Source organism: Scheffersomyces amazonensis (genome assembly GCF_036850825.1).
Source record: "Scheffersomyces amazonensis strain UFMG-HMD-26.3 chromosome Unknown RJT21scaffold_4, whole genome shotgun sequence".
Classification (NCBI taxonomy): Eukaryota; Fungi; Ascomycota; class Pichiomycetes; order Serinales; family Debaryomycetaceae; genus Scheffersomyces; species Scheffersomyces amazonensis.
The window spans coordinates 288,931-312,092 of NW_027042744.1; the positions used below are offsets into that span (position 1 = coordinate 288,931).

Here is a 23,162-nt window from a genome sequence, read left to right on the forward strand (position 1 = left end):
TATTCTATTTATTCTATTTATTCTATTTATTGTACTTATTAAATAATAATGCTTTATGTGCTTAATGCAATTTTTGCAACTGTTATGCATATATTATTTATGGAGCCGCACGACGTTACGGATTTACAGATGAATTCATCAGTGCGCCGAAGGAGATAATTCCTTACTCAGCTATTTCCTATAAATTAATTTTCACTATCTATAGCTACAAAGAACGGCTTTATTAACTAAGATATACTGTAAAGGTATAACCAACGGATATTAAGTAAAAACTATCTCGGAATACAGTCAGCTGATAGACTATAGATATAATAAATATAGAATTAATTTTTTAACTATGACAGACGATAATAATAAAAAGCGAAACAGACTATCGCTAAGTTGTCACTACTGTAAGAAAAGAAAAGTTAAATGTGATAGAGGTCGACCTTGTTCTAGTTGTCGGAAACATAATGTCGGACATCTCTGTGAATATCCCGATCCTATATGGTCCGAGCCCATACAAATTCAAAATGGTAATAATGTTAATGGTCATAGTAGTGGAACTATGACTGGTGGAATGCTGACCTTTTCAGTACAAAGATTTCACCCTCTGCTGCCGGTAGCTGTTAATAATATGGGATCTCAAACTTCTTTCCATGTTCCTTCAAATGCTCCACCTCCTGCTCCAACTCATGCTCATGCTCAACCTATTGTACCGTCGGTATCAGCTCCAACGGGAGTTCATTCCGAACTAGAAGAATTAAAGAATAAAATCAAAATGATAGAAGCATCCTTAGATAAGAAACAAGGTTCGGAACAGGAACCTCAACCTCAACCTCAGCCTCAACCTCCAATCCAACTGGTGAATCCATATGCACCAGTGCATCAACCCAGTAATTTAAAGCGAGCCCATCCTGAATCAAATCAACAGTATAATTATCAATACCAACAACCCGTTCAATCACAAGCAACCCCTCCCATTGCCGGAGCTTCGCCGGGAGCATCGATTTATTCCAAATTTCCAATTCCACCTACCGATACAAATAATATTCCTATCAAATTACCACCAATTCATTGGGATCCCAATAAACAGAAGAGTCCATACTTCCCTCCATTAGAACATAAACATGATTTTGATTGGAATGATTTCAGATACAATCTGGAAAAGAATCCTACATTTGTAGGAATTAATCCCTTTGCTTCTAATGAAGAAACTATGAATTTCTTTGTGGGTTATACTCCATTACATATAAGAGATACTTCAAGAAGAATGAATTATGGTCCATTTGCTTGGTTATCTATAATGAAAAAGGATTCAGGATTATTAGCCTTGTGGAAATTTATGATGGCCAAGAAGGCTGATAAACAAGAATCATTACGACAAACGGTAAGGTCCGATAAGATTCCTCCTGGGTCTGATCTTCCTGAATATGCTAGTCGAGGTAATTTCAAACCCATGAATACGCCTAGTGGTAAATCAGCAGAACCCACAGGAGATAAATTGGATCTGGAAACTGTATGGAGAGAAAAAGCCATTGATAGAGATGGATATAATGATTTGAGATTATATGGAACTAGTCTGAAAAGTAGTAGTAGTAGTCATACTAGTCAAGTCAAACCTAATGAAGAAGAAGAGAAGGCTACTGAAGATGAAGATGCTAAGAAGCAAGTCAAAGATGATACTGTAGATAATGAACGAGTACTTATGAATAAACATGCTATTTCATTAGGATTAACAGTTTTTGAAGGAAAAATTGATCAGGAATTACAACTCATTGAAAAGATTCAAGTTATCTTACCCAAACAAAAAGTGGTATGGACATTAATTAATCAATTCTTTGTTACTATGTATCCTTATATGCCATTTATTGATGAAGGATATTTTAAACAAGAAATGGCCAGAATCTTAGGACCAGAAGGTTATGCTGATGAACAAATCTCTTCAATTAAAGTTGAAAAGAGATTAGACTTTGCCCATATTGGGATATTACTTTTGGTATTAAGATTTACTTATTTATCATTATTTTCTAATCGAAATGGAGTGAATGAAAATAATTTAAATTCAAGTGATCCATCTCCAAAGGCTCAAGAATTAAAATATTTATTATCTAATCCGGTTAATATTGATTTAATATCTATGGCACAATTATGTCTTGACCAATTTGAATTATTAAGAAAGACAAGTCTTGTAGTATTACAATGTGCATTCTTTATGAGATTATATCATATGTTTGCTCCTGAAGATGGTGATGGAGGTGATGGAGGTGATTCACAAATCTTTAATGGAATGTTAGTTCAAATTGCTTATTCTATGGGAATTAATAGAGAACCGGATAATTTCGAAGATATTTGTAATGATGATAAAATCAATAATCTTGGTAGAAAAATATGGTTTTTCTTAATGATTTCCGATTTAATTCAAGCTTATCAATATGGGAATCCTCTAGGAATTTCAGAAAAGAATTTTGATACAAGTCTTCCATATTATAAGAAGGGTAATGAAAATATTGCTGATATTGATATGGAAAAAAATGTTATTAGTACATTTGCATATTTCAATAAATATTATTATAAATTAGTGGCAATACTTGATGTTTGTTTAGATATAAGAAAGTATACAAAATTAGCTCATTTAACTAATTTAATAAGTGATTTTGAAATTCATTTACTGGAACATTATGGTACTTTACCAAAATTCTTAGTGCCATTTCAAGAAGATACATTTTCTTATTCATTTATAAAAACTATGAAATGTAAAAATTATATGAATATGAAAGGATTTTTATTATCAATATTCTTTCATCTTTATTTATTCTATGAATCAAAGAAGAAAGTGGATTTTTCATTTTTTTATTTAAAGAAAATCTTTACTATCACTTGTGGAGAATTTATTCCTAGTTATTTTCAATTAATTGGAGATAATTATGCTAATTTTGGTGATGCAGCCGATTTAATATTAAATCCATCGATTGAAACAATGATTCATAAAACTAGTCAAATGAATTTTGCTGTATTAGTAAGAGTAAATGCCACAGTCTATAGAATGAAACAAGATAAGGATCATGATGTTAAAATGAGAAATGGATTTAATTATAAACTGAGATTTACTAAATTATGTAAAATATCAAAGATTTTAGAATTCATAACTAAATATTGTATTGCTGCATTGTCTAGATTAAGTCAAAGATATTATTATGCTTGGAGAGTTACTAAAGCTCATTCATACTTATTAAAATTAATCGTAGGAGAAGAATTATATATTCATAGTCAAAAGGATAGTATAACATTTCTTGATCTTTCTTATGATCAACTTCATGAATTAGTTTATATTCTTGAAAGTTCAGTTAAGAAATTTGGAAAGTCAAAGATTTATCATGGTAGTACTGAATTAATTGATGAGTATAATGAAGAAATTGAACTTTCTCATCCAAGTGCTAGATTTAGAGATGTTCCAGGTAAAGATCATACTACTGGAGTGGGTAATACTAATGGTCGTGATAGTACATCAAGCAATAGATCATCTTATCAACAAAGTTCAACCCCTCTTAGTACTCATGGAGTTGCTAGTGTCCATAGTATACCATCCTCAGTTGATTCTGTCAATAATTCAGAACTTGATGATATCCAATTCCTTGAAAATGCTGAAATTGATAAGATGTGGTTCCAAATGGCCTCTATGAAGTATAATAATAACACCAATGGAAATAGCAATAGCAATAACAATAACAATAACACTAACATTAATAATAATAACAATATTAATGGTAATGGTAACGCTAATACAGGTTCATTATACAATACAGTCAATGGAAGTCAAGGAATTGGAAGTTCATCAGCCGATGACTTTGGCATGGGCCGTAGACCAAGTGGCGCTGTACCAGATGATGGGAATGGTACACAATCTGGTAGTAATGCTCAAGGTGGAGAATTCATAAATCTTAATATTCCTACGCCTCTGCTTAATCCATTAAGTCCCGAAAGTTTAAGTTATAATGCTGCTCAAAATAATGGGGTCAATAACAATGGTATAGATCCATTTGTTGATGTATATGATATGGACGTATTTAATCATATGCCAATCGATCAAATCTTAGGACTCCGAGATTATCCTGATGATGAGAGATGGTAAACTATATATGTATAAAATTTCTATCTAACTATCTTAATAGTAATTAATATATGACAATTAGACAATTAGACAAGTGCATGTAAAGACCCTAACAATTTCTGATATGGGATCAATGTCCGGGTAACCGTTACGGAAATAGATAAAAGCAGCGAAAAAAAATTTAACATTTGAAAAATTTTCAGCAACCATATCATACTACTTTGCAGATAATCTAACAGTTAAGTTAAGCTAGTTGATCATCATAATCAGTGATAATTGTAGTTGGTCATTATTAGTTGTCTCAGGAAAGGTATATTGTAGTTCAATGATCTGGAAATTGTATTCCCGATTGTTGTTTTATAATAGGCTAATTTTAGGACTAACTAATAAAAGTGACTGTAATGGTACGATTATTATACTAATAATATATCATGAAAAACAAATGAAGTTTGTTGAAGGATTCTTAAGTGACGACAAAAAGCTGTGCACCAGTCTGAGTACTCAATACATGACAGACCATAGTATACCCAAATTTCTGATTTGAATCCTTAAGCATAGCTTCATTGTAATTTTGAATATTATATTTATTATCGTAATCGTACTTTATTATTATAATACCGTGTAAGAAATTTATATATAATTTTTGAACATTCTTCTACGCATAATAATTCCGATATTATATTGCTTTTGTAATTTAACAAGGTTTGAATTTAACTCTTTTAAGAAATTTAAGAAGTTTAAGATATTTTAAGAACAAGTATTAAGTACCATAAGAACTGACCTTTAAGAGTTTTAAGCTCTTTAAGTTGTCTAAGGCGGTGAATATTATCCTATACCATAATATTGTTCCATTGTTATCTGACTCAGTACTACGACTACCCCTTACATTCCAAAACAGATTTCTGAATCTAGAATAATAAAGATTGATATTAATACAATACCTCTCGTCTGAGCATTCAGAAATGCTAGAGAATTAAAATCATCCATTCATGCGTCTTTGTTCGACATTGCTATATTGCCCAAAGTAGTTAAATTGTATAAAAGCTAGATTCTTGTGTCAAAGTATAAGGCGCGCGACTACCCGCAATACATAATAATATTTTAAGGTTATAGACTTGCTTATATTACATACAGACGATCAACGAAGGATGATGCACATATCGTGTAATTATTCACATTATATATTTTTCCTATTTGGATAGATTTTATCCTATTTGGATTAAATTCAAATTGATTCAGTTTGAATAGTTCGGTAATAGTCAAACACATAAGCCGAAGGAAGAGAGCATAAAATCCTCCTAAGAATAAAGGCTGCTAAAGTAACTTTAAGACATAATACTACCCCAACTAATAGTAAATGACCAAATAAAACATGTCATGCAGCCAATGAACAGCAATGATGAACAAATAAGAATAAAATAAGGTCTAACGGTTGCAAATGGTCATTTCCTAAACAGAGAAGTATCCTAGTCATCATATATTGTATAAGCTTTTAACTCTTCCAGTTGTCAAGTAGTAATCACTGAACATTCTATTTCCATATTGCTAGTCACGACCAAAACTATAAACTTAATATTTTAGAATAACGGAAATAGCAATAAGTGAACACGATCCAATTAAAAATGTACGGAAGCTGGTTCATTATGAACATCTGAAAGCGCGTGCCGTAAAAAGTTAAACTTAATATATTCTCGGCGATGTATGGAAATTGAAAAGCAGGACATCACCTAAAATATATCGCAGTGAGCTACAACTGAACACCATAACCCATAACCCATAACATGAAGTTTAAGACAATCACTCCTTCGCCTCCTTTTAATCTTCGTGATTTCCTCTCCTTCGAAACGTTTCGAACTGGTATACTGAATCCTTACCCTAACAACTCCTTCTATGTAGGCGCAAAACCCGAAACTGACAATAATAATAATAAATTCGCGTAAAAACTAATTATTCCCAATGGAGAACTCGTAACAAAAGCAACAGGTAATATTTTTTTTTTACTTGCATTATTTAAATTTTCTTTTTTTTAGCGTGTTTTACTATGGAGAAGGAGCATTTTACAATGAGACTTGTATAGTTAAACTATTTATTGAAAAACTCACCTAAAAGTCGAAACTTGGCCCATACCGTCCCTTCCTTCTAAGTCGATATATATATATCTATATTAATCCCCCAGAAGTTCATTTATTCATTATTCATTTATTTAATCATTCGTTCATTAACAACTTATAGTTGAAATTTAATTTTGCAATCATCATCTATTCAATATCCATTCATTTGGCTATATCCCTAACTGCAAAAAAAACAGAAAAATCATATATAATAGATCACATCCCAATATGGTTTCATCAATAGATTTGAAAGCTTTGAATATCTTTCTTAATACCCCTGTTAATCATGATATGATTCATAAAATTGTGGTTGCAACTTTACAAGTTTTACCATGTAAAGATTCTAAAACTGTAACTTATTCAAGTGATTCAAATATTGAAAAACCTTTACCTTCATTAATGACTTTTTTAACTAGATTGGTTAGATATACTAATGTATATACTGGTACTTTAATGGCTACTTTAGTTTATTTGCATCGTCTTAAATCAAAATTACCTAAAAATGCTCAAGGTTTACCATGCACAAGACATAGAATTTTATTAAGTTGTTTAATTTTATCATCTAAATTTCATAATGATTCATCTCCAAAGAATAAACATTGGGCTAAATATACTGATGGTTTATTTAATGCTAATGATATTAACTTAATGGAAAGACAATTATTATTTTTATTAAATTGGGATTTAAAAGTCTCAACTGAAGAAATGTGCATTGCTTTGAACAGTTTCTTGGAACCAATCAAACAAGATTTGATCAAGTCTTCAAAGATGAGAAAGTTCTTAAACAACCAAAGAAAGCAAGTCGAAGAAAAATTGGCTATGGCCGAAGCCGCAGCTGCTGCAGTTGTTGCATCTTCTTCCGGTTCTTCTTCAAATTCTTCTCCAGATACCTCATATTCTACTTCTCCATTGTCTTCGACAATGTCAACACCAGCTTCTTCAAGATCAAACTCGATCTCTCCTGGTAGTAATAATCTTTTACCTGCTGCTGATGTTACTAAGATTAACTACAATAATAATAACTACAAACATTCAAACAACTACAACAATGCAAATGCAATTCCAAATGCAAATGTTTCTCCATCATACTCGAGATCATCTTCTACTTCAAGTATGAGTGGTGCTTCTCACTACAGACAGCAATCTACTTCATCTGTTTCTTCTATGTCATCGACTAGTTCTTCAATCATGGATTCAGCTTCAATGTATTCATCTGGTTCAAGTACTTATGCTTCGCCAATTAAGAGAAGTTCTACATCATCTGGTGCGGGTGTTGATCCAGTCATTGAATTAGCAGCTTTAAAAGAAGAACACGAATTAAACAAGTTATTAAGAAAATTGAATGCTAACACCAATCAATCGTTTCAACAAACCCAACAGGTTAACTTCAGTTATTAATATAATTATTCACTTCACATTCGCTTTTTTTTACATTAACATTATGGGTCCGGTTTTACATTCTTTCAGTTCTGAACATTTCTATATTTAACTACATTGTTTCTCAGGCGTTATATAATAAAATACATATAAAATATCATTTAGACTTTTGTCACAGCACCATAAATTTGTAGTAGTAGGTAGGAGTAGTGGGTCTGATTTTGCAGTAATAAAGGAGTAATAACAAAAGCACAAAGTCGCGCCTAAACCCACGACGAGTTTTTGTGGAGTAGACAGGTACCGATGTTACTTCGAAGGGGGGATTACATTTTAATTATAGCACAAATAGAATAGTTGTGTGGTTTTGAATTCTGATATAATTCTAATTGTAGTAATTACATTAATTGCATTAATTGTACTAAATGCAGTAATTGTGCTAAATGTATTATTGTGCTAATTGTGCAAAGTATGTTAAGTTTTAATTGATCTTGAGTCGCCTCTAAGTTTCGGCTGCTAAAGAACGATGGCAACTTAATGGCTTTAAGTAATGTAGAGATCAGCACTTCGAAGAACAAAGAGATCACTCGACTTCATCAACCATTTCTTATCCAATCAATTTATTTTGATTCCATTGCGAAAAATGAATGTAAAATTAACTTACAGAGCTGCTTCTATATGCAAGTTTAATCCCCGGTTATACAACTAAGCATTTGCTGAAAATATAATTTGCTTATTTCCTCTGAGACTATAAATCATTATATATATACCGAAATTATAGCTACACTAGAGAGGCCACAGACTCTGGATTTACCAGATTTTTATTTTGATTATGGAAGATGGCTTGATATTTATGGAACCTTCACGCCTCGTCCAACGAGATGCTGCAATTTCGGCACAGAATTGAATCATCTATGATTGGATGTGTATTGCAAGTGAAACAGTCGTTGGAAGGTGAATTAAAAGGAGCTATTTCATGCCATGGTTGCGGATGTTGTCTTTAGATCAATATCTGTTTATTTATTATGTTAATCAAATAATAAATAATTAATAAAATTTAAAATCTCTTTTGTTATCGTGGAGCTGAAGGGTCACGCATCTATCAGTCTTTGTAGTTGTAATACAATCAGATAAGGACTAACCTACGCATTAAGCTCATACAAATGCTTTTAGCCTCTTGATACATCCTATATATTCATTTTGGTTGCAAACATTGCTGAAACTTACAAAAGCTATTTACTTAAATGAGAATGAATCATCTCAAACATATCAATTGCACTAGCACTTAATCAGTAAACAAAGACCCACTAATCATCGGATTTTAGCACAATATGCTCAATCTTAAGACCCTGCTTTAACTAAGTTTCTTGAGTGTTATCCACTAAGATTATGGTTTCCCAATGCGGAAATTGGACTACAGCATATGTACAGGAATGACCATCCTACTTTTGCGGTACGGAGGCCAAAAGATTAAAAATACGACGATTAGAATCAAGACCACCACCGAAGACCATAGATTACTACTAAGTAACTTTACCAAAAGTAATTAATAACTTACATATATTAGAGATCACTCATATCACGTGAGAGGACCATTACAAATCAGTTGATCCACTTATTTATTTATTTATTTTCCACTAGTCATTATCATAACACATCCCCTTGAATTATAATTGCTGGGGTACTATGATGAGAGTAATACCAAGATTGAGTCGTAGTAGAGTATGCTTGGGAAATCACCAAGCTATAAGATGTTTCAGCCAAACATCCTTACTCCTTAAGGATGAGAAGTCTAAGCAAGTACTAAAAAGCTTAGGACTCTCCTTACAAAAGGGTAATCTTAAGCCATCAGAAGAATCCAGTGAATCCGAAGCAAATGCTCAGGATCACGAACAACAAAAGGAAGCAATAGAACAGTCTTCGGCCTCATCATCATCTCAACAACAAAATCATACTGAAACTGTATCGCAAACCACAACATCCGAAGCATCGAGTCCCTTAACTACCACTACAGCATCTTCTCCAACATCAACGACTACTAGCACGACCACCACCACCACTAATACAACTAATATTGATCCTCTACCAACTAATTCTAATGACGAAACTAATGAACACTCCGTGTCAAGGACACCTTCTTTATTCAATTCAAGTAAAACTGAACCATATAATGATACCAACAATCTGGCAGAAGATTTAATGAATCAAGCATATGATACAATCTCTCATATGTCAGCTGATGATGTAATAATTCAAGTCAATTTTGATGGTGGTAGACTGTTATTTTCATTTGATTCTGAACATTATTTAAATCGTAAAGAGATTATAAGGAGTCTACCTGAAGAAATTGATCTTTTTAATCCAGAAGATATGAAACGAATTGATGAAATATATGATAAATTGCATGCTTTAGACACGGATAAAACCGTTCAAGCCAAATATTATAAAAGATATTTGAGAAAATATAATGATCCAATAGTTAATTTATTACAAGAATTTAATGGGATTTCAAAAAAATTTAAATTATTAAGAAGAAAAGAAATTGATAGTTTACATTTATCTCCTGGAGCTTATGTATATCATGAGAATTTATTTAAATCACCTTATAATGTTGTAGGATTTGATAGAAGTATAAGTGGTTTACCATTAAGAAGTGGGAAACATGAATTAACTGAAAGATGTTATCCTCAAGAATTTATTGAAGATTTACAAATGTATAGGGATAAAGTTCCAATTCAAAAACGTGATCTTGATTTTATTGAATTAGATGATGAATCAACTAATATTGATCCAAAGACAACCACTAAATTTAATCAAAATAAACATACAAATCAAGATGATAAATCATTTAAGAGTAAAGCTGAAAAAATAGATCAACTTTTAGATGGATTTACTGATACTTTTGATAAACCATTCATTTTAATTCCCAAAGTTGATAATTACGAGACACTTGATTTACGTAATGATATTACCAAGAGAGTTGAATCAGAAATATTATTACTTAAAAAGACTTTACAAATAGAAATTGAAAATTTCTTTAAATCTAATTTAAATTCTCGTTTATTCTTAGGTAACCAACCTTTAAAATCAAATCAATTTCGTTTATGTGATGCTGATTCTCATAGATCTAAGAATAATTCTCAATTATACATTATAAACTATAGTTTTAAAGATTTTCCTATGATTCCTAATTATTCAATTGTTTTAAATTCAAGAAAACAAAGAAATCAATTAAGAAATCACTTGTATAAGTTATTCTTAATCAATTTAGAAGATCAAATTGATACTTTATTTAAAATTAAATATCTTGATGAATCGGCCATGAAGAAATTTATGGATAAAATGTTGAATACTATAGGAAATATAATTTGTATAAGATTATTGAAATTATTTAAACCAATTTCACCTGTATTTGATGATCATAATGCATTAATATATTCTCCATATTTGAATAATTCACTTTCATTCAAGAGATTATACTTCTTAGATGATAGAAGGAAACCATTAAAGATCAAGTCAAATAGAAACAATCGTAATGACTCTAAAAAGGCATTAAGAATTGATTATAAACCATTTGATAACTTGATTGAATATTAATATTAATATTAATTACGATGTTAACTACGATGTTCGCATTCCCCTTCTCATTATGGAATGGTAATGTTATGCTTGTATTTGTTAAGAGATTTGCATTTTAAACTATTTATACAATAAACATTATTTTATAATCATTCTTCAACTATAGGAATAGTACAGTAAGTATAGTAGAACTATAACTATAACTATAACTATTACTATTACTATTACTATAGTGTAATTGTAGTGCTAATGTAGTGTGACAGTAGTAGTACTAGAATGTCGTGTGCGGCTCAGACATCAACAACTTTTTTTTTTCTCTGTATGTGAAAAATTGATTGGGCAATGTTAATCGGAGCATACCACTAAGAACTTTCTTCATCGTTAGATCCACTATTCAACATGGCTTACAAGAAAGTGGGACCACCACCAAAGAACTTGCCACCATTACCAAGATTGAAAATTAGAAAGCCAATCTTGGCTAAGGGTACTAATCAATGTTTTGTATTGATGTCATCATTATTGAACTGTTGGGCTTCAAATGGTGAAGGAGCTGCACAATGTGTTAGTTTTGAACATGATTTAAAGACATGTATGGAAGTTTATAAGCCAGAAAAGGATAAACTTAGTACTATCAATTACCATGCCCAAAGATTATATCCTAAATTGAGAGGTAAGGTTAATGATTGAAAAAATTTTATACATGACACAGCATTTAATTTCATAGTAATGAAGAACAAGACACTTCTGGTTAAGATAATAATATACCATCAAAGACATTTTTGTAAATAATACACGAAATCCAAATCCAAAATCAAATCCAAAAACCAAATTCAAAATCAACCAGAACCAAATCATAATACAAATGATTGGTCCTTTTATGTACATATATAACGGTTAGTTTTTCTGCTATTCAATTCGGGGTTATAACTTATTTAGAACATTTAATACAAGTAATACTTAAAAAAATGATTAATGGTACTTTTAATTCTAAAAACGAAACTAAATATCAATCTAAATAACTTTTAATAATTACTCATGAGCTTATTTAAAGACTTTACCATCGGCAATTTCTCTCTTTTCACCATTAACTTCAACTGGTTCATCCCAAGCTAACATGTTGTCGATGAACTTTCTAGTTTCAGCATCATTACCATCTAATTTGGTGTATGAGTAAGATTCCCAATCTGGAGCAACATCAAAGGCTGGAGCGTAATCTTGACCTCTAACTAAGAAGAAACCAGTAATACCGTTGTTATTGTTTTCACCATAAACAACTAAAGTACCAAATAAGTACTTAGTAGAAGCAGATAATCTGTTGAAGAAACCACCAACTAAATTGTTGGACATGAAAGTTAAGGTTAATTCATCATTGTATTTATAATCAACTTTCCATAAAGAGAATTCTTCTGGTTTGTATTGATTTTCCCAGAACCATGGAATAGCCTTAGCTCTAGTATCTTCATTAGAGTAAACTCTCTTCCATTCTTCTAAAGAAATTCTTGGTAAAAGATCTAATGGGTGCTTTGGCTTTGGTTCTTCAACTGGCTTTTCTTCTTCTTCTTCAACTTCCTTAGCAGCCTTCTTTGGCTTTTCTTCCTTTGGTTTTTGTTCTTTCTTTTCCTTCTTTGGTGGAACAAAAGTTAAAGGTTGTTCAGGAGCAACAAAATCATCAAATCTACCGGCGAAAATTGGGTGAGATTTAACAGTGTTAAACCATCTAATAACATTTGGGTATTTTTGACCATAAGGTTTACCTAAGACAGATCCATAAGCCTTAGAGAAACAAGAAGCACTTGCAATATCAGCAAGAGTAATTCTTTCACCAACTAAATAAGTGAATTCAGATAATCTGGATTCAAGCATTTGTCCGTACAAATCTAATTCTTCAATTTTTTCATCATAAAGTTTTTTATTGTATGGAGCTTTACCAATAACCATAAATAAGGCTTTAATAAATGAAGAAATAAATTCAGTATTAAAAAATGATAAATATTTTAAAATTGAAGCATATTGTTCATTATTCTTACCTAAGAATCCTTTAAGTTCATCCTTTGGAACAAAAGATAAAACATAATTCAAAATAGCTAAAGTTTCATGCAATTTAAATCCCTTTGGTCCAACAAAGGCTGGAGTCTTATGGCTTGGGAATTTGGCTTGAAAAGCAGGACATTCTAAATCATCTTTAATTTCAATATCAATTTTGAAATATTTAATAAGATCCATAATAATGAAGGATCTTGGAGATCCTGGTAAAACATATAAGGTACCTAAAGACATGATGGAATAATATTTTGCAATCAATTGAACTTGCTGCTAAATGTGTCAACTGTGGCAGCTTGATGATGAAAAATATTTTTCATCCACAGTTGGACGGTTAGGATGAGGTTGCGGTAAGGATGTTGCCAGAGCACAGGAGATTTTTGTCAGTGTCTCTCTCACTGTTTGTTAAGGTGCCCTGATACGCGACATGACGAATTTCACAGGTGGAGATGATGAATTAAATGAACTTGTTGATTTAGATTCTATGACTAGGTAATAGTATTTAGAGTATCGTTATGAGTATATTTTGTATGAGACATATGTTTCCAAAATTATTGGAGAAAGAGATATAGGCAGATAGAGTAATGATATAGCTCCAACCTGTAAAAAGCCGAATTTACAGGTAGAGGGGAATTTACAGGTTAGCCATGAGATGGTAACACTAGCGAGTAGTTATAACTAGTATACAATAGTTATAACCCATTCCTAGTAGTAAAAAGTATACTAATAGACTATAGACTATACCAATGGAGATATATGACCATTAACTTAAACATGGTTCAGTTGAGCATCCCCACAAAAATGTAACGTAGTACGATCTCTACCCAAGACCAACTAGTCGTACTGAATGGAGATTTAAGATCCCAGCCCCAGTAGCTTATAAACACTTGCAGTAAAATCTACCAATTACACCACTATCCCTCTACTAAGCCCACTAATGAACTCTCACCATAACGTCAACTATGTAACTACTAACCTACACAATTAATACAACCCACATCAAAGCCTTAACAGCCGGTCCGTAACGTCCTGTACCGCACTGGATACAGGACCTCGAAAAATTTCTAACTTGGCGATGTTCCATATCCATTAACTACGTAGAGATAACAGTCCATACCATACACATACCCAGTGATAAGTATAAGTAATTAACGTTAGACTACATTTGTCCCTAAACCCAGAGGGACTCCACCAGTAACATTTAACGGTAGATCTAGTTCGTATAACAGACTGGGTCTCTGTATAACTTTTAATCTGGTGATTCACCACCAGCCTCGACCAGCTCATTGGTCTGTCATTCCTTTTTACATATAATGAAGTACTCATATTGGATAACACTTGTAGTATTCCTACTAGCGAATATAGGGAATTCAGCATTTGTTGAAGTTCAATCATGTGGAGTTGTAGAATCAGGATTTATATTAGCTCCATTCCTTATTGATGCTGCCATTGATGAAGATAATAAGAAACTTAAATTTCTTTTAAATTCAATGGTTATGGCATGGAATGAATCTGATATTACTATTCAAGTTAGTGATGTTAATTACACTACTAATAGATATACAACATTTCATGTAGAAATTGATTTTATGGGTAAAACATTTGTATCAGAGAATAAAAGATTTTGTGATTTAATAGCCGTTAAAAACAATACGGATTATCAACAAGGTCCAAGATTTCCTAATAATGATCCTTGGGTATTACAATCAAGTTCATCTTCAACTGGTTTAACTTCAAGACCAACTGATCGTCCATATATACCAGCAATGAATGTTACAATTAATTCTCGTAAAATTAAACGAGATCAACTGCCAATTATTAATTCATTTGCTCAATCAAATACAACTATTGCTAATATCTTTTCAAATTCTACAGGCAATTTAATTCAATGTCCATTATATAATAATGATTCATTTCTATTATATTATGAAGCCGATATTAGTGATCAATTTCATAAATTAGGATCATATTTAGCTCGATTTTCAGTAGTATCAAATGATGGAAGTTCTCAAGTAATTGGTTGTAATAAAACTTATATAACTCCAGTTCAACCTCAAACAATTTCCCGAGGATTATTACTTGGAATTTTAATATTATTAGTGGTTACAGCTTGTATAAATATATTAATTATTGCTTATTCATCATATCAAGAATCATCAAATCCATTATTATTTCGAGCTTCAACCATTTGTAATGAAGAATTATTAAAACAATTAGATGCAACCGTACCTCGAATTATAATTTATCTTCAATTTGCTTTATTTATTGGAGGATTAAATCTTCAATATCCCGGATTTTATCAACCATTATTAGTTCAAATTAGATGGTGTGCTTTATTAGGTATATCAGTTATTAATAATCCAGGAGGAAATTTTCTGAGAGTTAATAAAGCAGATAATATTTATTCAACTATGAATTCTTCAGGTTTAAAATCTTTAACATTATTTTCAAGTGATGAATCAAATGTTGCTAATTGGCCAAATTTTATTATAACTTTCTTAATTGTGGTTATATGTATTATATTTGGTGAACAAATCTTTATTATAGTAAGAGGATTTATTCTTAAAATAGTTAATAAATTAACCGATGCAAAAGATCATTTAAATTCAAGAAATTTAGAAATTTCAGCATTAGATAATCCAAATTATATGTTACAAATGTCATCATTTTCTTTTAGAAAGTATATGTTTTTACTGATTGGACAATTTATTGAAGCATTTATGCTTATATTTGGAGTTCCATTCTTAGTTCTTACAACATTTATGTTTAGTAATGCCAATGGATTGAGAAGAGCAGGATTTAGAATATTTCCTTCACCAGCTACATTACTGGCAGATGCATTTTCTCAAACAAGTTCTTATGATCAATTCTTTTTACCATTACCTAATAATATTACTGTACCACCTAAAGTACTTCATGGATTAAATGCTACAGCTTATAATCAATTTCATTCATTTAATTCAACTTCAACTTCAACGGCAATAATTCATCGTCATCAAATGCCAATCCCCAGTATTATATTTGGAGTATTATTATTTATCCTTTGGGTAGGATTAGCATTTTTCTTTATCTTTTATTATTTAATAACTATTAAACAATATCAATTTCATAGAAGTAAGAAGATGTCCAAATTATATACTTCAATTAAAACCATTTTATTATGGTCATTCTTTTATAATCATTATAAACCAACAAAAGTATTTTATGTGGCATTAGATATTTGGTCATTATTTTCTAAACTGTTAATTATTGGATTACTTCAAGATTATGGTTCAGTTCAAGTGGCATGTTTAATTGTATTAGAATTTATTGATTTAATATTACTTTTTACAATTAATCCATATTTTGTTAAATTTTCTTGGACTTCAACAAGATGGATGCTTCCAGTAGCTCGATTTTTTGTTACAGTATTATGTATACCTTATTTACCAGAATTAGGTTTAAGTGAAGTAATTAGAAGTTATGTGGCTTTTGTTCAATTATTTATTCATTGTATTGTAGCAATTATATTTGTTATACAATTATTTTATGGAGTTATTAAAACTATACTTTCAATAATTAAATTTCATCGTGAAAGAGTTCAATATAAAACTTATAGTAATCAACTTGGTCTTGTTAATAGTATTGAAGATTTTAATAATGAATTTGAATATAGACCAGTAGCAGGAATGGAAGAAAAACCTTGGTCAACTAATCCTCATCATAGTAATTGTAATAGTAATTTATCATCTTATGATAAAGAAGGTAATGAAACTGATAAAACTATTGAAGAAATTAATGATGAAATTGAAGAAGATAAATTTTATTTTAGAGGAGTTAATGATCAGGATATTCCAAGAATTCCTTCTGATAAAGTTAAATTAAAGAGAGGATTTTCTGGTTTAACATTATCGGATGAACAAGTTAATCTTGTATCTAATGAAGATCAATTTTCATTTATTACTGGTTCATTTGCTAGACAAGAACAATTCTCAAATTTAAGAAAACAACGTAATGATTATAGAGTTCGAGAGGGAGATAATATATATAAGAAATATTTTATTGATGATGAAATTGATCCTGAAATTAAAGCATTATGGGAATCAAGAAATAATTGGGGTCCTACTACTGATAAACCATGTTCATCATCATCAGAACAACAACCTAAACATACTCCAGAACTTAATATCTCTCATTTATGGAGAAGATCAAAGAAATCTCAATCACAACCACAACCAGTAGAAAGAGGATTTCATGTATCTCGACCTAAACAGCTTGTGATTAGAACTAAAGAAGAGATATTAGCTGAAATAGAACAGAAACAGAAACAGAAGGAAAAGGAGAACCACAAGGAGAATCAGGACGATGATTCAGTATCATACCTGTCGACAGGATCGGACAGGATACTTTCTGTAATCAATTGATTACCGGACATTTTAATTCATTTAATTACATTTAGTTACCTTTAATTTAATTTTAGTTATGTATTGAATACATAGAATTTTATTTATGCTTTGGCCCGTTTGGTGGTGCCATTGTCTTCGTCATCCAGAAGTCGTTTCTTAATAATATTTCTGATTAACTTATCATCGTCAATGAACTTAAATGGTCCCATATCGGAATGGACTAAGTTGTTTTGAATGTCTAGACAATTGACTAACGATTGATACTCTGACCTAATTACTACCTCTGCCATTGTCTGTCGGGTAAATGGTGGTTCAAAGTCTAATGGAGAAGCAGCATTAGCAGGATATTGCTGAATTCTACTGTTAAGAATTGCTTGATAATTGATTATGAAATTCTTAGTTAATTTCTTAGATTCAATTAGCTGATAACACTTTTTAAATACTCGATTAACCAATTGATATTTGGGTTCAGGCTCTAATAAATTGATTGGTTGGATAGAGTTTATACTAACAATAATTGTAAGAACTTGTATAATGAAGATAAACTCTAAGATGACTTCTCCCGACTTGAAACAGTCATAAGAATCAAGAACTATATCAACCAAATCTCCTTCTTCTTCATATTCTTCAATCAGAATCTGACTTAACAAATCCAATAAATCTTTGACTTGTGCGAGGGTCATGGATTGTCCAAAATGTTGTTTGATTAATGTTAGTGGTACTTCTCCAAAATCATATTTGGATCCTTGTTTCTCTATGTATCCGTACCTTCTTAAGATCTCTCCATTGGGATGATCGGAGTATGTATTGTAGATTTGGTCTCCTTTCTTTATGGGCTTGAGACTCTTCATGATTAATCCTTCATCGGTATAGATAAGTGATGCATTATGTAAGTTAGTGTCTGCATTCAACGTATCAGCCAATGGAACCATAGACTTGTAATAACCATCCATAAGGATACTTCGAGGTTCGATGGGGGATGGAACTTTCGATTTGTCGTGTTTATCTACATCTTCATGTTCTTCTTCTACTTCATGTTCTTCTTCTACTTCATGTTCCTCTTCATGTTCCTCCTCTTCCTCCTCCTCTACAAAGTCCAGACGTTCTACATCGAATGAATACGACATTATAGTAGATGCTATAGCAAAGTATCTATCCAAAGTTACTTGACCTTCTAATTCCTTTATATTCAATTCATTCAATATAACTCCAGGATATAACTTGTTATACATTGATACAGCCAAATCTCTTCCTACTCTATCTAAAATTAATGATGGTTGTAACAGTTGTAATTCTTCTTCTGTCCAATACATTAATTGATTAAAATATCCTTCTGGTTCTTTAAATGGTAATACATTTATATAATCATTCCATTTACTATCTTGTTGTTTAACATAGATCTCATAGAATAAAACAGTTATAAGTGATTCCCAATGAGTTAAATTAAGTAATTTATCCTTTATTTCAGGATGTTCTTCTACAAGTGAACAATTACCAACATTTAAGATCGATTGTCTTGGTATAGTAAATAATTCTTCTCCTTTATTTATATCTTCTAATGCTACTACTCCTCTACCTTGATGTTTATTACGAAGATCGGCAATTAATACTTTGGAAGATATTGTGATTCCATGATGTTTCAACCAACTTTGAAACTTAATGGTACCCTGTGCAAATATTGTCATAGCTCAACTCAACTCTTTCTACTATGTCTAATAAGTCTACTCAGTCTACTTAGTCTACTCAGTTTATTCTACTGTCAGCTGATTTTTAGTGTCTACAAGTGTCGCTAAATCGAAATGGTGGAGATGAGATGTCGCCAATATTTTTTTTTGTATGAGCTCGTATATTTCGTTACTATCGTTACTATCATTTATATTTTATATGTAGTTATATTTTATATGTGACTATATTTTATAGTTTTTGGTTATTTTTTATATATTTATATCATCTCTTAGGTTCACATTCGGAAGTTCCGAGGGCTCTGATGTAGATCCGACTGGGGATTCTTTGTCCTTCACTTTCAGATAATCTTCTTCTCCGCTTATAAGTATCATCACTAGTGGCTACACTAATTAATTGATGATCTGGAGCATTATTGACAGCTATCTTGGCTAAACTTTCAATTACTTCTGCTTCATCTTCACTAACAAATTTGGGATATGCTCTCATTCGTTTTCTACGCTCTAAATCCCATAAACATAAAGTCCCATCGGAACCTCCTGTGAATAACGTACCGTATCGACTAAATGCTAAACAATTTACAGGATATACTACATCTGTATCTGTTAATTTATCGAAAGTTCTATGACATTTGAATGTAAATCTCTTTGTAGTTTGTACTTCTTCTGAAGAATCAAAATATTCAATTGATACTCTTCCATCAATCGTTGATAAAGCAAACCCTTCATCATTAGGAAAACATTTCAAATCTCGTATTTGATAATTTAATCCTACTTGTCGAGTTTCATATGGTACTTTTAAATTATTTAAGTCATAAATCTCAAGATTATTACCATTTACAGCTAATGTTAAGTATTGGGAACTTGAATCCATGGCAAATATTTTCCGTTTAAGATTAGTTTGAGAATGTTGAGTGACTAATACTGGCAGTCTTTGTCTTGTATCTATCAACTGTAATTTACCATTAAATGAACTGGCACATATTAAGTTAGATTGACCCTTAATCAGAATTAAGCTACTAATCCCATTACCTATTTCTTCATCAGTTGTGGCCAACAGAAGAATTTCCAGACTTAATCTTTGATTCTCAAAATCTAATTGTCGTACACTTCCATCCAACAGTCCTATATAGGCATCTGATCCACTATAAGTTATTGATAATGGAGTATCTTCAAGAGTAAACACATTTGTTGGTGATATACTTGGAGGATTATTAACATTATGAGCAATATCTGAACAATCATAAAGAAGGACACGATTGTCCCACGATGACGCCAATAATTGTGGGGATTGAGTGGTGGGAGAAAACTTAAGGTCGGAAATAATATCCAAATCTTTAGGAGTTATTAGCTCTACAAACTTACTGGTATTTGACATTGTAGAATGCTGTATATGTTACCACCAATAAGAGTGGTGATATAATAATTGACATCAGTCGACTTGTTTTTGTATGACCGAAAAGGGAGATGTTGCGGAACAATTTGCAATCAAAGAATTGTTAATATTTAACTAACTTTAATAAAACAGTAATAGATAGAGTAATAAATATAGTAGTAAATATAGTAATAAATATAGTATAGGTATAGTATATGTATAGTATAGTTTACTATACATAGTATAGAATATAATGTGGTAATATGGTTAGTATCGAATGAGTGTAGTATAGTACTATACACAAATATATAGTAACATAGTAATAAATTTAGTATAACAATTTCCTTCTAGATTACTACCGCCTATAAAGAACTAGTGACTGTTCAAATTCCAACTGAAAGATCCAGAGAATAAGTTTTAGAGGTAAAAACGTAATATATGACAGATTAGCATAATAATATGCTTAATTGTAGAAAATATGTACATATATGCACAAAGTATAACTCCAACTTCATGACACTATATAAAGGTCTATGTTACATTCTTCTACTATTGTCCTTAGAAAACAAATTAAAGTGAATATCATAAATGAAGTATATCTCGTACTATTTCGATGAAAAAGCCGTCAAGAACTCTGCTAAATTTGCTCTCCTAAAGTTAATCAAAGAGCCTTCCTACAACTTTTTCAATGATCCAATTGAGAAGCAAATACTAGGTGAAGCCTGGAAGAAATTAATTGCTGGATTACCTTATCCAGCAGACGAAGCATCTAAGCTAGATAGAAATCGTCAGAAGTTAGCATTCAAGATATTTAATTTTCACATTATTATTCCTGAAAATACAATTTTGGATGAAGATTATGTTTTCAGTAACCAATACGTAGAAGACTACGTGAAAACTACACGTTGGGCTTACCACATGATCTACCGTTATAGAAAACAAATGCAAATTGACGAACAATCTGTCAATCGATCTCTTGAGAATTTATTTACGCTTAGTTGTTGTACATCAGTTCCAATACCTAGGATGAAGAAGCTGCAACATGATAAAGGTACTAATGCCTACTGCCCACTGTGGAACTTATCAATGCCTAGGTATAACAATTGTTCTAAGATATCTCCAACACACACTTCAAATTGTACCTAAAAGTGATGAAGGAAAGTATAATGATGAAACTTTACAACATATGTTTAGTAAATTCAGAATAGACAAAAATCTGTTACAAAACACGCCTACAATTTCCAATCCTTTTCTAGAACCTCCAACTGATGCACAAGAATATATTGATCAATACCTTTTAAAACCATTAAATTGCATCTCACAAATTCAGTTAGATTATATTGAAGAAACATGGGGGAAGAAATTAAAAACTACATATATCTCCTGTATAGTTAAAGCTAAAGGAATATTTAATGCTTTTGAAAATAGATATGACAAGCTGAATAATACTGCTTTTCTTTACTTAGCTGATCAAGTTATCTACACAAACAAAAACTCAAGCATAGGGTTTGCTGTTGACATAGATTGTGTACTAATGTTTGATATTAATGTCAATGCAAGACCCAACAAAATAGAAACAATAGATGAAGTAGCATATGAGGTACCATGTAGTATAAGATGCTTTAGATTTCAAGAATCAAAAATTAATATTTTCTGTTTGTTAATGATAATATTGGATGATTATTTTAAGTGTATGGGCCAATCTCAAGTATATTGCTTAGATAAATTATACAAGAAATTAGAAGTAACTGAATCCGACATCTCCAGCAACAAGAAATGGCGAGATGAATTCGTCGGTTTGGAATGGGATTCTAAACATAGGAATTACCATCTAAATGAAAAAGGAGATTATGTTCACAATTTATATCCATCAATAATTATTCCTAAAAGAGCCTACAGGGAAGTAGATTTTTTTGAGGCAGTGTCTTATATTTCCACTGATTTGGTTGCAAAATCTTTTGGTATTAGAGATTTTAACATATTGTATTTTAACGATAAACAGGAAAGATGGGAAACTAAGACCTCATTTCTCAAGTCGTATCTGTATTTCTTAACATACCTACTTTTCGAAATCCGTATATTCCGTCTAATTGAGGATATACTCACAAATAATATCATAATATATGGAACCAGAATCAGTACCACAAAACCCATTCCTCGTATTTATGGATGTGCAATAAATATTAAAGGAGTTTGGGCATTGTTCTATCTAGTTAACAATAAAAAGAATTCATCCTCAAATATTTCAAAGCTACCAATGGAAAACATTCATGACAATAATAGTGGTTTACTTTATAATGGGGTGAAGAAAGAAGCATATTTTGTAAAAGAGTTCTTATTCGATATTAGGCCTTTTATAAGAAACTTGGAATACGATTACACAAGAAGAAAAGTGATAAAGTTATTTGCTGATACAATGCGTCCAGATTCATTAAGTGGTGACCAGTCATTTAAAAGGCGTAGGATAAATTAGCTCTATGTTTGATTTAATTTATCAGAAAATACTATACAATATAGATTATTGAA

The 23,162-nt window shown here is 31.2% G+C and overlaps 8 protein-coding genes across 8 annotated transcripts; 6 read left to right on the top strand and 2 right to left on the bottom strand. All coding sequences in view use genetic code 12, as the record gives it.

Annotated features, from left to right (window-relative positions):
• The first annotated feature begins 212 nt into the window (after positions 1-212).
• On the top strand, positions 213-4,184 carry ZCF14 (Zcf14p). Its single transcript, XM_064881902.1, has one exon. The coding sequence runs from the start codon at positions 338-340 to the stop codon at positions 4,109-4,111; it is 3,774 nt and encodes a 1,257-aa protein (XP_064737631.1). The 5' UTR covers positions 213-337; the 3' UTR covers positions 4,112-4,184.
• A 2,063-nt stretch (positions 4,185-6,247) lies between these two features.
• On the top strand, positions 6,248-7,748 carry PCL1 (Pcl1p). The gene has a single exon (XM_064881903.1). The coding sequence runs from the start codon at positions 6,430-6,432 to the stop codon at positions 7,597-7,599; it is 1,170 nt and encodes a 389-aa protein (XP_064737632.1). The 5' UTR covers positions 6,248-6,429; the 3' UTR covers positions 7,600-7,748.
• A 1,327-nt stretch (positions 7,749-9,075) lies between these two features.
• Positions 9,076-11,444, top strand: RJT21DRAFT_120936 (uncharacterized protein). The gene has a single exon (XM_064881904.1). The coding sequence runs from the start codon at positions 9,262-9,264 to the stop codon at positions 11,170-11,172; it is 1,911 nt and encodes a 636-aa protein (XP_064737633.1). The 5' UTR covers positions 9,076-9,261; the 3' UTR covers positions 11,173-11,444.
• A 66-nt stretch (positions 11,445-11,510) lies between these two features.
• Positions 11,511-12,123, top strand: RJT21DRAFT_120937 (mitochondrial 37S ribosomal protein mS37). Its single transcript, XM_064881905.1, has one exon. It carries the CDS (start codon positions 11,554-11,556, stop codon positions 11,839-11,841), a length of 288 nt encoding a protein of 95 aa, XP_064737634.1. The 5' UTR covers positions 11,511-11,553; the 3' UTR covers positions 11,842-12,123.
• A 72-nt stretch (positions 12,124-12,195) lies between these two features.
• RJT21DRAFT_140297 (uncharacterized protein) lies at positions 12,196-13,859 on the bottom strand (the record flags this gene model as incomplete). The annotated part of the gene is made up of 1 exon (XM_064883371.1): positions 12,196-13,859. The coding sequence occupies exon 1, from the start codon at positions 13,429-13,431 to the stop codon at positions 12,196-12,198; it is 1,236 nt and encodes a 411-aa protein (XP_064737635.1). The 5' UTR covers positions 13,432-13,859.
• Positions 13,860-14,507: 648 nt separating this feature from the next.
• Positions 14,508-18,749, top strand: RJT21DRAFT_130791 (uncharacterized protein; the record flags this gene model as incomplete). The annotated part of the gene is made up of 2 exons (XM_064883023.1): positions 14,508-17,450; positions 18,675-18,749. 2 exons carry the CDS (start codon positions 14,508-14,510, stop codon positions 18,747-18,749), a joined length of 3,018 nt encoding a protein of 1,005 aa, XP_064737636.1.
• Positions 18,750-19,415: 666 nt separating this feature from the next.
• BUB3 (Bub3p) lies at positions 19,416-20,904 on the bottom strand. Its single transcript, XM_064881906.1, has one exon. It carries the CDS (start codon positions 20,637-20,639, stop codon positions 19,527-19,529), a length of 1,113 nt encoding a protein of 370 aa, XP_064737637.1. The 5' UTR covers positions 20,640-20,904; the 3' UTR covers positions 19,416-19,526.
• A 320-nt stretch (positions 20,905-21,224) lies between these two features.
• Positions 21,225-23,109, top strand: RJT21DRAFT_114479 (uncharacterized protein; the record flags this gene model as incomplete). The annotated part of the gene is made up of 2 exons (XM_064880249.1): positions 21,225-21,687; positions 21,731-23,109. The coding sequence occupies 2 exons, from the start codon at positions 21,225-21,227 to the stop codon at positions 23,107-23,109; spliced, it is 1,842 nt and encodes a 613-aa protein (XP_064737638.1).
• Positions 23,110-23,162: the final 53 nt, after the last annotated feature.